The sequence below is a fragment of the Aethalodelphis obliquidens genome, unplaced genomic scaffold (assembly GCF_003676395.1).
Source record: "Aethalodelphis obliquidens isolate GAN/ISIS:26980383/991018 unplaced genomic scaffold, ASM367639v1 scaffold5, whole genome shotgun sequence".
Taxonomy (NCBI): domain Eukaryota; kingdom Metazoa; phylum Chordata; class Mammalia; order Artiodactyla; family Delphinidae; genus Aethalodelphis; species Aethalodelphis obliquidens.
The window spans coordinates 73,540,008-73,554,260 of NW_020837949.1; the positions used below are offsets into that span (position 1 = coordinate 73,540,008).

The 14,253-nt window shown below is 38.8% G+C and overlaps 1 protein-coding gene across 1 annotated transcript in view; it reads left to right on the plus strand.

Moving 5' to 3' along the window:
- The window catches only part of DNAH11 (dynein axonemal heavy chain 11), a 320,226-nt gene that overhangs the window by 139,050 nt on the left and 166,923 nt on the right, over positions 1-14,253 (plus strand). Inside the window, 6 exon segments of the mRNA XM_027102655.1 lie at positions 1,150-1,288; positions 6,045-6,137; positions 7,360-7,554; positions 8,384-8,461; positions 10,941-11,077; positions 13,044-13,194. Coding sequence (XP_026958456.1) covers positions 1,150-1,288; positions 6,045-6,137; positions 7,360-7,554; positions 8,384-8,461; positions 10,941-11,077; positions 13,044-13,194 — 793 coding nt within the window.

The window sequence follows — 14,253 nt, forward strand, 5'->3', positions numbered from 1 at the left end:
TTTGGAAGTCTCCCTCCAAAAGGAAGGGAATTTGAAAGTTATGTTTTGATAAATTTTCAGCTTAAAAGTCTAACCAAGCTGGCCACAGGCAGTGTTGGAGATGGCTGGTATGAGCTTGAAAGTGCTGATGGTTAACTTTTTGTTGCTGTTGTTGTTTAATTTTTTTAATTTATTTATGGCTGTGTTGGGTCTTCATTGCTGCATGTGGGCTTTCTCTGGTTGCGACGAGTGGGAGCTACTCTTCACTGCGGTATGTGGGCTTCTCATTGCAGTGGCTTCTCTCGTTGTGGAGCATGGACTCTAGGCGTGCAGGCTTCTGTAATTGTGGCACTCAGGCTCTGTAGCTCTGGCAATGGGCTTAGTTGCTCCACAGCATGTGGGATCTTCCCGGACCAGGGCTCGAACCCGTGTCCCCTGCATTGGCAGGCGGATTCTTAACCACTGCGCCACCAGGGAAGCCCAGGAGCTGATGGTTAACTTTTCATGAATTTTGTGAGGTGGCTGTAAAGCACAGGTACTAATAAAAAAACAAATTATATAAACTTTTGATTAACATCTATTAAAGACAAAGGTGATAAGCATTCAAACTCATGATTTCCTAATTAGTTTATCAATACTTGCGCTCTTAGGGTACTTGTGTCTATTGTGTCTGTATGGTGGTGTACAACCTCACATCTCATGCCAGCTGCAAGTTTAGTGATACCGTGTTGGTAGATTGAAATCAGCCACGGTGGAGGTATTGATTCCATGGAAGTCAGCAAACATTATTTTTTGGAGAGCCAGTTGTTAACTGTTCACCAGCACAGCACTGGCCACAAATAAAGGCTGGCCTCTAAGCACAAAACATCACTCATCTTTGTGCAGTGACAACTTAAAATGGAAGTTTACCGATTGTACCCACAGATTTCCCTTCAGCTCCTACACCCGTGCTTATGCCATTTGCATATTTTCCACCTTTTTCTATGTGTCTAGTAACTCCTGGGCATTTTTTAGTTGAAGTGAAGGGTCTTGTTAGCTATGATTGACAGAGGTAATTGTGACCTGCTTGGGAATGGTTAGAATGTTGGTACACATTAATCACTGGGTTTCAGCCATTTGTACTTATTACCTTATTGCATTTTAAAACAAAATTTCATATTTACTTTGTAGACCCTGTGCCATGGTGGCCCCTGACATCGAGCTAATCTGTGAAATCCTGTTAGTTGCTGAAGGTTTTGTGGATGCACGCTCACTAGCCCGCAAGTTTATTACGTTGTACACGCTCTGCAAGGAGCTCCTGTCCAAGCAGGTGAGGGGTATTATGTTACTTTTTCTGGGTTTTTACACCCCATTAGAACAGCTTCTGAAGTACGGACACTGGGTAATTTATCACTCAAATTATAGTTAGACATTTAGGAATAGTTTTATATTTTCCCCAAAATTTTGAAAATCTGAATTTTACAATTCTTCATTTTTTTTGAAATTAAAATAAGACTAATAATAACCTGTATAAAAAAATAAATAAAATTCAGAAACAAAGAACAAAAAAAATCATATACTCCTTGTGCTAAAAAGGATATGGCTTTAGTCCCTAAGTGCCTCAATTTCCTCATCTTCAACTTGGAGCCAGTAATGGAGAGCACATATAAAGCTTGTTAAAAAAAAAAAACTTGAGACATATTAAGTTGAAGGCTTTATTTGTACTTAATACAGCTTTTATCAGTGGGCTATGTGATTTTCTTTAAATGTTATCAGTGCTGTAATTAGATATGAATTTTATGATGCCTCCCTTTCCTGGTGGGAATATTATTTTCCAGGGAAAGACGGCGGGAGTGTTCATAAGAGTCAGGGAAAGCTGATTTTCTGAAAAACCCTTGAGAAATGCTAAATGAAAGATTTTCTCGTTTTGTTGGTAATTCTTTATTTGAAGGTAGACTTGGCTTTTTTGTTTGTGTTTATTTTTGCTCTACAATTCCTTTGTTTCTGAAATGGGCCAAATTAATAAATGCATTACTCTCCAGTTACTACCTTCTTGCTGTTTCGTTGAAGCTGCTGGTGGGCCACAAAAATGCCATCTATATCAGCATCACTGTTTTTAAATTTAGCTTTTTGGTCACCTTTGACTTCATTCTTTTGGTGACCTCTTGTTAATTCCTGGTGACATTATTTTGCAGTTGTTCCGGGATGAAGGATGAAAGTATTAAAATATCACAGCTAGAACCACTCAGTTACCTGTACTGCCAGATGTACTCATTTTAAATTACCCTTTGTTGGGGTGAAATTTGGAATCTGAGAGGCAAATTCATATTGTCATTTTAACAACTGTGAATTTATATTCTGGGGTAAAACATATCGAATTTGATAATGTGGAAAAATGCTTGTGACAATGTTATATGCAAAAAACAGCACAGCAAACTGTTGATGTGATCTACAATTTGCATGTGTTTTATTCAGTACATTTTATATTACACTGTGTGTTTTATATACATATGAAGTGACTGGAAAATACATTGTGATTTTTAACATTTGTTTCTGGGTACTAAGATTGTGAGTATTTAAAATTTTTTTCCTATTCTTGTTTGTGATATCATTTTATTTTTTTTCAATGAGCCCCTTTTAATTTTATAATGGGAAAACGTCAGAAGAAAAAAGTGTTACCGGACCCAGGATACATGGAGTTGCAACCATACCCCATTCCCAGTACTAATACTTAAACACATTTAGTAAGCATTTACTGTATTCAAGTAATATAGTCATTGCTGACAACAATGAACGCGGTAAACAGAACAATTGAAGCAGACACTTAGATTTCTGACTTCAAAGAACCTATGTAGGAGATTTAGTTTACATGCAATAAAAATTAGAAGGAAATGGAGGATGAAAAAATTATCATAGTTTGAAGGGGGAAAGGAACCAACATTTACTGAACAGGCACCATGTGTTAGCTTTTTATCTTGACGAAACTACTATGAATTTGGTCTTATTTGTTCCATTTTACAGGTGAGGAAACTGAGTAAATAACCTATCCAAAGTTCCCAACTAATAAGTGGTAGGAGCAAGATTTAAATCCAGTTCTTTCTAACCCTTTCTAGGACATCTGTAACCACTTACAGGAGGGAGAGGGTGCGAGGGGTAGAGTAGTTGAGGAAAGGGCTCTCCAACTCAACAGAAGTGTCAGAGATGAGATGAGGGGAAAGAAATTTGTCCCGGACAGAAAAGCTGAGTTAGGAACACAGTCCAGTGATAGTTTTCTAAGCTGTAGGAATGGATTTGAGAAGAATCAGTGGACATTTTTGACCAGAGGAATAACCTGATGAAAATGGTGAAGATTATGTTAGCAGTTGTTTGCGCTGTTTAAATGTTTAGGAGTGTCACCAAGTCGTCTTTTTGTTTTTTTTTAATTGAAGTATAGTTGATTAACAATGCTGTGTTAGTTGCTGGTGTACAGAAAAGTGATTGTTATATACACACACATACATATATAATATTTTTCTTTTTTTTTTTTTTTTTTTTGCGGTACGCGGGCCTCTCACTGTTGTGGCCTCTCCCGTTGCGGAGCACAGGCTCCTGATGCGCAGGCTCAGCGGCCATGGCTCACAGGCCCAGCCACTCCGCGGCATGTGGGATCCTCCCGGACCGTGGCACGAACCCGTGTCCCCTGCATCGGCAGGCGGACTCTCAACCACTGTACCACCAGGGAAGCCCCATATATAATCTTTTTCATATTCTTTTCCCTTATTGGTTATTACAAGATATTGAATATAGTTCCCTGTGCTATACAGTAGGACCTTGTTGTTTATCTGTTTAATATATGGTAGTTTGTATTTGCTACTCCCAAACTCCAAATTTATCCCTCTCCACCTCCTTTTCCCCTTTGGTAACCATAAGTTTGTTTTCTATGTCTGTAAGTCTGTTTTGTAAGTAAGTTTATTTGTGTCATATTTTAGATTGCACATATAAGTGATATCCTGTGATATTTGTCTTTCTCTTTCTGACTTCACTTAGAGTGATAATCTCTAGGTCCATTCATGGTGCTACAAATGGCATTATGCCATTCCTTTTTATAGCTGACTAATATTCCATTGTATATATGTACCACATCTTCTTTATCCATTTGTCTGTCGATGGACATTTGGGTTGCTTCCGTGACTTGGCTATTGTAAATAGTGCTGCAATGAACATTGGGGTGTATGTGTCTTTTTGTACATCCTCTCCTTTAATAGTGTTACTGCGATGACTTAGCCCCTCCCCAATCTCCCTGGCCTCCTCTTTCCCCTCTCTTTCCCTCCTCTCAAGCCCTAGTCTTCTTTGTATGTCAATGGCTTTCAAATGATTTTTACCATGACCCACAGTAAAAAATACCTTTCTGTTGAGAGTCAGTATACACATACATGCATATACACATACATGCATACGCACACGCACCCAAGCACCACTGAAACAAAAATCTTCACCGAACACTTCTTACCCTTATTTGCAGTGCACCCTGGTATTTTTCATTCCATTCTGTTCTATTTTAGTACCAACAAAAATGATGGTTAAGACCCACTAAATTGATTTTATTATCTATTAATGTACTGAAAAGCATATACATTTACATGTGTTGCTTCACTACTTAGAAAGCATTAACTCATTTTACTTCAACAACCTTGTGAAGTAGGTGGATACTTTAATCTACCTTTTTAGAGATGATGGTAGTAAGGCTTGGAGAGGTTATGTGACTTTCCCACACGCACAGGTGGGAGATATTGAGAGAAGGGTTGTTACTATGTGGATTGTGGACAGAAGACAAAGGAGAGAAGATGGGTTACATACCGTCAGTCAGCTAATAGAGTGTATCTTTCCTGAGCCTCCTGCCCTGTGCTGTGTGCTGTGTGCTGTGCTAGGACCTAGAAGGCAAAAAATCAGCATGGGTTCTATGCTCCAGGAGCTCGGAGCCTGTGAAGGAATCTCGTGTAGGGGTAATGTGGAAGTCTCGAAGAGGTATTGGTTTAATCACTGAACTTTTTTTTTTTTTTATTGGGGTATAGTTGATTTATAATGTTGTGTTAGTTTCAAGTGTACAGCAAAGTGAACCTGTCATACATATACACATATCCTCTCTTTTTTGGATTCTTTCCCATATAGGCCATTACAGAGTACTGGGTAGAGTTCCTTGTGCTATACAGTAGGTCCTTATTAGTTATCTATTTTATATACAGTAGTGTGTATATATCAATCCCAATCTCCCAATTTATCCCTCCCCCGCTTACCCCCTGGTAACCATAAGTTTGTTTTCTACATCTGTGACTCTGTTTATGTTTTGTAGATAAGTTCATTTGTACCCTTTTTAGATTCCACACATAAGCAATATCATATGATATCATTACCAGGCGGTAAGGGGTGTGGGGGAGGGATCAACTGGGAGATTGGGATTGACATATACACACTACTATATATAAAATAGATGACTAATAAGGACCTACTGTATAGCACAGGCAACTCTACTGAATACTCTGTAATGATCTGTATGGGAAAAGAATCTAAAAAAGAGTGGATATATGTATATGTATAACTGATTCACTTTGCTGTACACCTGAAACTAACACAACATTGTAAATCAACTATACTCCAATAAAAATTAAAAATAAAATTTAAAAAAAGAGTAATGAGGGAAGTTAGAGATGCAGGGCTGGGAATGGGTGGAATAACAGGGCTGCCGGTAGAAAACGAGGAGTGTGCTTGTGGTTGGAAGTGAAAACACTGGAGTAATTGAACCCCTGAGTTAGCAGGCTTACTGAGAGAACAGAGGGAGGAAGGCGGATGGAGCCTTGGGCAAATACTGCAACTAAACGCTGTGGAAAGAAGAGATTTGCTGACAGAGGTGGAGAATCAGGCAAAAGAAGCAGGGCGCTGAAGGGACACGGTTTTTACAGTTTCAAGGACGGGAAGAGAATATTGTTTTACATCATTAAGACACATCTTTATCTGAACTCTTTTTTTTAGCTTTTGGCTTTTACTTCTGGAATGAGAATCTGATTCCCTCATAAACTCTTTGAAAAAATGTATCTGTGTTTTGATTTTAGGATCATTATGATTGGGGACTTCGTGCTATTAAATCTGTCTTGGTTGTAGCTGGCTCCCTGAAACGAGGAGATAAAAATAGACCTGAAGATCAGGTACTGCAATGCTAATAGGATTTTGTTAAGTGAAGAGCTTAATGGCTTTGTACAAATAAAAGTATATATATCTGGATGGTGGGTCATACATAGCATGACTTTTTAAAAAGCATCACATCTATTTTTAATATAGGATATTTTGAGGACTGGCATTTCTTATGTTATAAAAGACCACAAGTATTCTTGAGTAAAAGGATATGAATATATGAAAGAAAATGTGATTTTGTAAGTGCTTCTGAAATATCAGCCATGAAAAATATTTTGGCGATCATAAATAATTCAGTAATCAATGTTTGATTTTCTCTGAGGAACATTTAGAAAATCTGATTGAGTTGGGATATTAATCCTGAAAAAGTCCATGAAGACATAATCTAATGGAAGAAAGTATGTCCATTTCATGGGTTGTGAGATGAGTTTAAAGAAAGCAACAGGGGGGATGCTCACCTAACACCAATGATATATTTAGTTGGTTATTTAGAGCTACTAGGGAAATGTTCCACTATCCTTCGTGGAGAAAAACAATAACACCCACATCATGCATTTTTCTCTATTAAACAAGTAGTGAGAGTAATGCATATACAGCCTGTGTGAAGATGCAGTATGGCTTGAGATTTTGAAAAAGGTCTATTCCTGTGAGTTTCTTTACATGTTAAGGGATATTTATCATGTGATTTTCTACTTCTCTTTTTCCACCTTTCTCCCTCTTCCTCTGAGTCACAATTCATGATTGGGTCAAGATTTCATACATTTACCTCTTTCTGTAAAAGTCATTCTGATGTTCAAGTTACTGCTTTTAAAATCTAAAGGCCTCTTTGGTTTTCAGCCAAAATAGAAGAAAAACCGAAACTAAAAATGGGTTGAGTTTATCATTCTGAGATTCTTAGAGTATTTTGGACAAAACGATCTCATGGCCTTCGTTAATTTACATCCTGGAGTTTGAAGATTACAGAGAGAAGTACCTCAGACCCTTTCTTAAGATCAAAACATTATCCAGGGAGGCACGGGGCCTCTTTGTTGGATTTAGTCTGAGGTTATCCATGGTATCAGCAGAGCTTTCTGCTGTTCTGATATATGACCTTGTAAGCAGTTACCCTCCCTGTAGATAGAATGCCATTCTAATAGAGAACAGTGTCTATCTCACGATTACATCTTTAGCTGTTTAGGTGTTTGTTAGACCTTGTATTGGCTTTTTTAATGAAACGTTTTCTCTTTTCCTTTCTAGGTACTCATGAGAGCATTAAGGGACTTCAATATGCCTAAAATAGTGACTGATGACATCCCTGTGTTTTTGGGCCTGGTTGGTGACCTGTTTCCAGCCCTGGATGTGCCCCGGAGGAGAGTGCCCCACTTTGAGCAGATGGTCAGGCAGTCCACCGTGGAGCTCCGCCTGCAGCCCGAGGAGAGCTTCATCCTCAAAGTAAAAGGATCATTTCCTTGTCATGGCAGCCCTTGGGAGGTGCATTGACAATAACTGTGGTTAAGTGATACTCAGCCAGAACATTAACTTAACATGTTACACTGACCTTAAGATGCCCTTAATATATACATCAAAGCATTCTAATATAGTCCCATTCTGTGAGAAGGTGAAAACACAGAGAGGGTAAGTCATGGTTTTCAATGTAAGCAGACTTTTCATTAGTTTATAAAACTCCTTGGTTCTTCTCGGTGATGTGCACCAAAAATTAATTTTGCTTTCTTTTCTCTCCATCTTAGAAAAAGTTGGAAATAAAGTCATTAGCACATGCTTGTAATGGGGGAGAAACGTATGATATCACCTGAGTTATCAAAGGCTTGTGCATATACTCACTCGTCTGGGGTGTAGTGAATACATGGATGTTAAAATACATACAGATTATCTGTTATAGATATTTCAAAGGATGTAAGTCATTAGTCAGTTGTAGATGATGTTGTCCGTATGCTGTTTCTGGTCCCACTTCATGAAGAGTCATTGATTTTTGTAACTAACCCCTGCCATGTACCAAGTACCTCTGTACTTCACTTCTGCCTGTGTCACTGACTCACCAAGTAATGGTTTTTCTTCATCCTCATCCCCGTACTCTACGTTGAGAGATCTGGGAGCAACTGTACTTTGCACTTATCATCTTTTCTAACTTTCCAGGAAGGTAATGCTGTCAGTGGGGGCTGACTCAAGTTGTAAGGAAAGAACTGGGTGAAAATGGGCAGATTTTTTTTTTTTAATCACAAACTCATTAAAGGAAACTAGTGTGTGGTTGTTTGGTCTGCAGGTTGTCCAGCTTGAGGAGCTGTTGGCCTTGCGACACTCGGTCTTTGTCGTTGGAAACGCAGGCACAGGAAAGAGCAAGGTACAGTAAACGCCTGTTCGCTTGCAGCCGTGAAAGGAACAAAATTGCACAGTGTGGGAGAGCTACATCCACTTCCATTTGAGAGTTCCCTTCAGTGAAGTTGCTCATAATTTTGGGTTAGGATCTGAGACTCTAACATTGCTATTTGATCAGTTGAAACCCTTCCTTTATACTGGGAGCAGGGAGAGAGGAGCTAGTAGAACATTGCATTCAAATAAGTAAACTGAGGGAAGATTGGGCTTTCCACGCAAACTTAGATGCGTGCCATCCTGCTCTATTCATCTTTCGATAATGTACCTGAATTCTTTTATCCAAAGTAAACATATTGAGAGACTCTAGAGTAAGATACCTGGCTTATAGGATTGGTGTGGCCCTACCCACATTGACCAAAACTATTTTCTTGTATTTCCCAAGTTATCCTAGTGTCTCCTCCCCATATCATTAAGAAAAACCCAAATAGTTTTCTTCAATACTCCCCCAGAAATATAGCCCTCTATAGGGCGAAAACAAAACTTGAAAAGAAAGGGAGGAAGTAAAAACCACATGCTTATTATGTACTCTGCTAGGTGCATTATGTGTGATTTACTCTGCACAACGATGATAGGCCATGGGTGTTATTATCCCCATTTTTAGTTCACTGCTTAATTTTGTTTGGTCTTACTGACAGTCCTGGCAACATACTTATTTTCTTGCTTGGCAGACAGTATAATGCAGAACCGCATGCAGTTTAACTGAGGGTGTTTGGGTATAAACATATTTAGTAACCAGCAACTAAAAATAAGCAGAGTGGGCATATGAGACTTTAGAGCATGGGTGTCTATAGAACTTGCCAGTATTTAGGTCAGAATCCAAAGTGGAATACGTGTAAAAGGAAGCCCTGTATAGGGCTTTTTCTACTGAAAAATGTGATCCTTGAAATAGTAAAGTAGATTACTGATAGACCTGTAATTATTTTGTTAAAAGTAAGTTTCAGATGTGAGCCATGGTGCAAGGAAGGATAAAATTAAATTCTATAATTTTCAGTAGATTAATGGTTTCTAAAAATAGAAGCTTAATATTTCTAAGACATTCAATTTCTTTCATCTAGTCTTCATTGATTCCGTCCTATTCAACCTTTGCTTAAGCTTATAGAACTAGAGCACCAAAGCTTGGGCCATGTTATTTAGCAACTGATTATTCTAAAGTATTTGGTAACTGTTTATCAGTCCTTTAAACCCCTGTGAGAGGAGATCAGGATGATAATATCTAAAATAAAAGCCATGGCTTTTCAGAGAAAGCAGAAAGGATAGTTGGGCAGATATTTGCGTTAAGGTGTCATTTAATTAACTACACATGTATTAAGCACCTATCCTGAGAATTCTTTTTATTTAATTTTTTACTTTTTAAATTTTTTTTTATTATTATTTTATTATTTTTATTTTTTTGCGGTATGCAGGCCTCTCACTGTTGTGGCCTCTCCCTCAACGGAGCACAGGCTCTGGACGCGCAGGCCCAGTGGCCATGGCCCACGGGCCCAGCCGCTCCGCGGCACGTGGGGTCCTCCCAGACCGGGGCACGAACCCGCGTCCCCTGCATCGGCAGGCGGACCCCCAACCACTGCGCCACCAGGGAAGCCCTATTTTTAATTTTTGTTTCCTTATTGGCTGTGCTGCGTGGCATGCGGGATCTTAGTTCCCCAACCAGGGATAGAACCCGTGCCCCTGCAGTGGAAGCACAGAGTCTTAACCACTGGACCCTCCAGAGAGGACCTATCCTGTGAATTCTTATCACCAAGCCTTCTTTTCCTCAATTACCTAGAACAGGGCTTCCTAACCTCAGCACTATTGACATCCTTACAGGTTAACTCTTTGTCCTGGGGGCTGGTCTTTCATTGCAGGATGTTGAGCAGCATCCCTGGCCTCTGCCCACGAGATGCCCAGTAGCACGTCCTCTTCCCCCAAGTCAAGATGATCTCCTCCTGAGAACCGTTGTTCTAGGTCGCTAGGTCTCAAAGCATGTCTAGACCAGCATCCTAGGCATCACCTGGGACCGTCTTAAAACTCAAATCAGTCGTGCGCAAGACCTGCTAAATTAGAAACTCTGAGATCGGGTCCATTAGTCTGTTTTAATACCCTCTAAGCACTTTGGATGCAGGCTAAATTTTAAGAACAATCTAAATAATACAGGCAGAGTGGATTTTAATAACATTACAGGAGCACATTTACATGTAGTCCTTTACTTTGCACACATGGTTAAAAATCTCTGTTGATAGTGACTTTCTCTTGACAGAATCAGGTGAACTGATCCTCAGGGATTGTGGGATTCAATTTTTCAAGATGTGAATGAAAATGTGCACATGTAAATTTTTTCCCATTCTCAATATACACAGAATATCTAGGAACATATAATACCTAAGGAAGACTCTTCAGAAATCTTTTGCTTCCCATTTGGCTTACATTAGTATTAATTTTCTTAGCGTTTTTCCTTCTTTCTTTTTCAGATTTTGAGAACACTGAACCGAACATATGTTAACATGAAACAGAAACCCATTTGGAATGACTTAAACCCCAAAGCTGTGACAACAGATGAACTCTTTGGTTTCATACATCATGCTACCCGAGAATGGAAAGATGGCAAGTAGTATTTCTCCTTTTGAAGTGCTAAAATTTTCTTTTTTTTTTTTAATCCAGAAAATCATTTCTCAGTTCAAGCCAATTTTAGTCATGGTTGTAGATTTACTGTTTATGGGTTGGCGTTATTGGAAATACAGCAGCTCACAACAGCATTTATAACCTATAAACTAAAACTAGATTTGATTAAGTGGTCGATTAGCATTCAGCAGGTTTGTGCTCAGAGCTGTGTATTTTATCCCCCATCAATTATGTCAGGGCTCCCTGTAAACCAGCAGAGAAGTCAACACAGATGCCTCAGGGAACATTTATAAAGTACCTGATACAAGATGCTGAGTTTCAGGCATGTGCTATTCTAGGTGCCAGGGCAAAAGTCAGTGGGACATGTTTCTTGCCCTGAAAGCTTTTGTGGACAAGCAGATTCCTTTGTTAAAATCACTTTTAACATTCTCATTTCTGTAAATGCACCAATCTAGACATCATCCTTGAGTCCTTTCCCACATTCACACCATACATTTAACCTCACAGCAAATCCTATAGGCCTCACTTACCTTTAACATACGTATTGTATTCCAGTACTTCACACCTTCTCTGCAGCTCCCACATGAGTCCAAGCCACCAGCACCTCTTGCCTGCATTTGCGGTGTCGCACCTCACGGGTCTCCGTTAATTCATTTTCCATGCAGCAGACAGAGGGTGGTCTTCAGATATTAGTTCTCTGCTTGCGGTTTCCAGTGTGTTTCATCACCGTTAGAATCCAACCTTTATCCAAGACCTACAAGGTTCTATGCGATTGAGTCCCTCTTCCCCATCTCTGATCTCATTTCCTGTTCTCTGCCTTTCACTTACACGTACACTCGGGCCTCCTTGCTCTTCTCTGAACCCGCCAAGCATCTTCCTGTCACGGGCCTTTGCACTTGGTATTCCCACCATCTGCAACACTGGAGATACCTGCATGGCTTGCTCCCTTACGTTACTAGAATGTCTGGTCAGACATCGCATCAGAGAAGACTTCCCTGATGACCCTGTCAAAGGAGCAGAGCTCATCATTCTCCATCCTAGTATCATGTACACCCTGCTTCCTTAATTTGTGGGACAGTCAAAATTTGCTCTCTTAGGCTTTCTTTTTTTATTTTAAGGACCGTGGCAGGAAGGGAATAATATCTGTTTATGCTGAAAATATGTAGAAGTCTTTCAAATTAGTGTCCATTAGAACAGGTTGCTGGCTTTTTTATGAATTATGGTAGCAGGTTCTACTATAGACTATCACTTACCTTTGCACAAAATCCTTCACAGAGGAAACAAAACCTTCCACATACCTGCCTCAAAACAGTTTTTTCCACCATAGTATTATATACTTGAGTTTTGAACAGTCAGCAGCTATTAAATGTGCCATGAAACACGCATAATACTTAGCAAAAAGTATTTTAAAACCTCTGGATTTTAAATGTTTCTATCTTTACATCTTGTGAGATAATGATAACTTATTATAATGCCAGTGAACACATTTCCCAAAGAAATGTATCACACTTCTGAATACTTTAGCTTTATAATGATCTCTCTCGAATAATGTTACAGAAAAATAGAGAAAGGTGGAATAAATTAATATTTGGCCTAAAATAGATACTGAATATATGTGCATGAAAAAGGTTAATATTTTCATTTGGTGTAAGTTTTGAGTTTCATGTACGTCACCAGCTATAAATCTCGACAGGTGTTCTTCAAGGAAGGTACTATGATCTTTATTTGACATTTGGGGTTGCTCAGTCTGAGAAGTTAAGGAACCTTCTCATGGAAGTAAAACTTGTCCATTGGTCTAGATCTCAGGGATAGCTCAAAAAGTAGTGCTGTTTGCCCACCTGAAAGAGGTGACAAACTTATAGCAAATTTCCTTACTGAATAAAAGAGCTTCCAGTACAAATAAGACAAATTTATTTTAGAAGTAAATAGCACTCAACTCCATTATACGTTAGGATTGCTGACTCTTAACTTATAGGTCTATTCTCATCCATTCTGCGAGAGCAAGCAAATCTTAGGCATGATGGACCAAAATGGATAGTGCTGGATGGCGATATTGATCCCACGTGGATTGAATCACTAAATACTGTCATGGACGATAACAAGGTGAGTAATACCTCAGTGCTAAACCTTAAATGTAACACCTGGAGTGTACTGAGTTCCATTCACTTGTTGACTTTAATACCAGTTTCAGGCATTAACCTGATATTCTTCATGTAATTACTACTTTGATGTGGCACCTTCCTGGTAATTCTCTTAATTTCACTATTAAAGAATTTAAGGCAATACATTTTTTCTTGTCTATAAATTTAACCATCTTTAAAGAGAGATATGTATCCAAGGATTTAGTTCATCCAATCGTACCATTTTCTAAGAGCTAGGAGTAAATTATTATTATATCTTCTCTTTAAGTATGGTCTACTTGGATAATAAAAGAATGAGTTTGTGCCCTATGTTAATTGGCTAAATTTACCTCTTGAAATTAAGTAGTTCCTATGGCTACAGATTTGAGTATGCATTCCTAAGCATTTTGCTGTGGTTAATCCAGAATTTCCAGCAAAAATAAAAGGTGAAGATACAGGTCTTTGAGACACCATTGAAGCAACCCAAGGCCTGCTGTTAGGGTCAGGAGAAAGAAATCATTAATTGTCATTGCTATAGAATAGTAGTAGTAACCCCCTTAACCTAAGAGTAATTACTGTTTTCTGAACCAAGACATTGTCTATCATAAAATATGGGTCTAAGATCTTTATACTTGCATGAGTTTCTACAGGAAAATTTAAAATTGTGATAGTCCAGATTCTAAATAAAGTTTATTTCTTATGGCATTCAGGCCTTTTTATGTAATCAACTCTTAAAACAAGGGTCTTATATTTAGTAATAATTACCACAGTTATTTAAAGGTTGGCATGAGTGAGTCCATGTTGGTGAGTTTGTTCCTCAGGGGTTAGCGAGCTCCCCTGAGGATGAACCGAGATCTTTATTCAGACTGCATTTCATTGTTTGTTTGTTTTTTATTTGTTTTTGTAACAAACAACATTTTTAAAATGGAAGGATAGTTGAGTTACAATGTTGTGTTAATTACTGCTGTACAGCAAAGTGAGTCAGTTATGCATATACACACACACACACACACACACACACACACACACACACACACACACA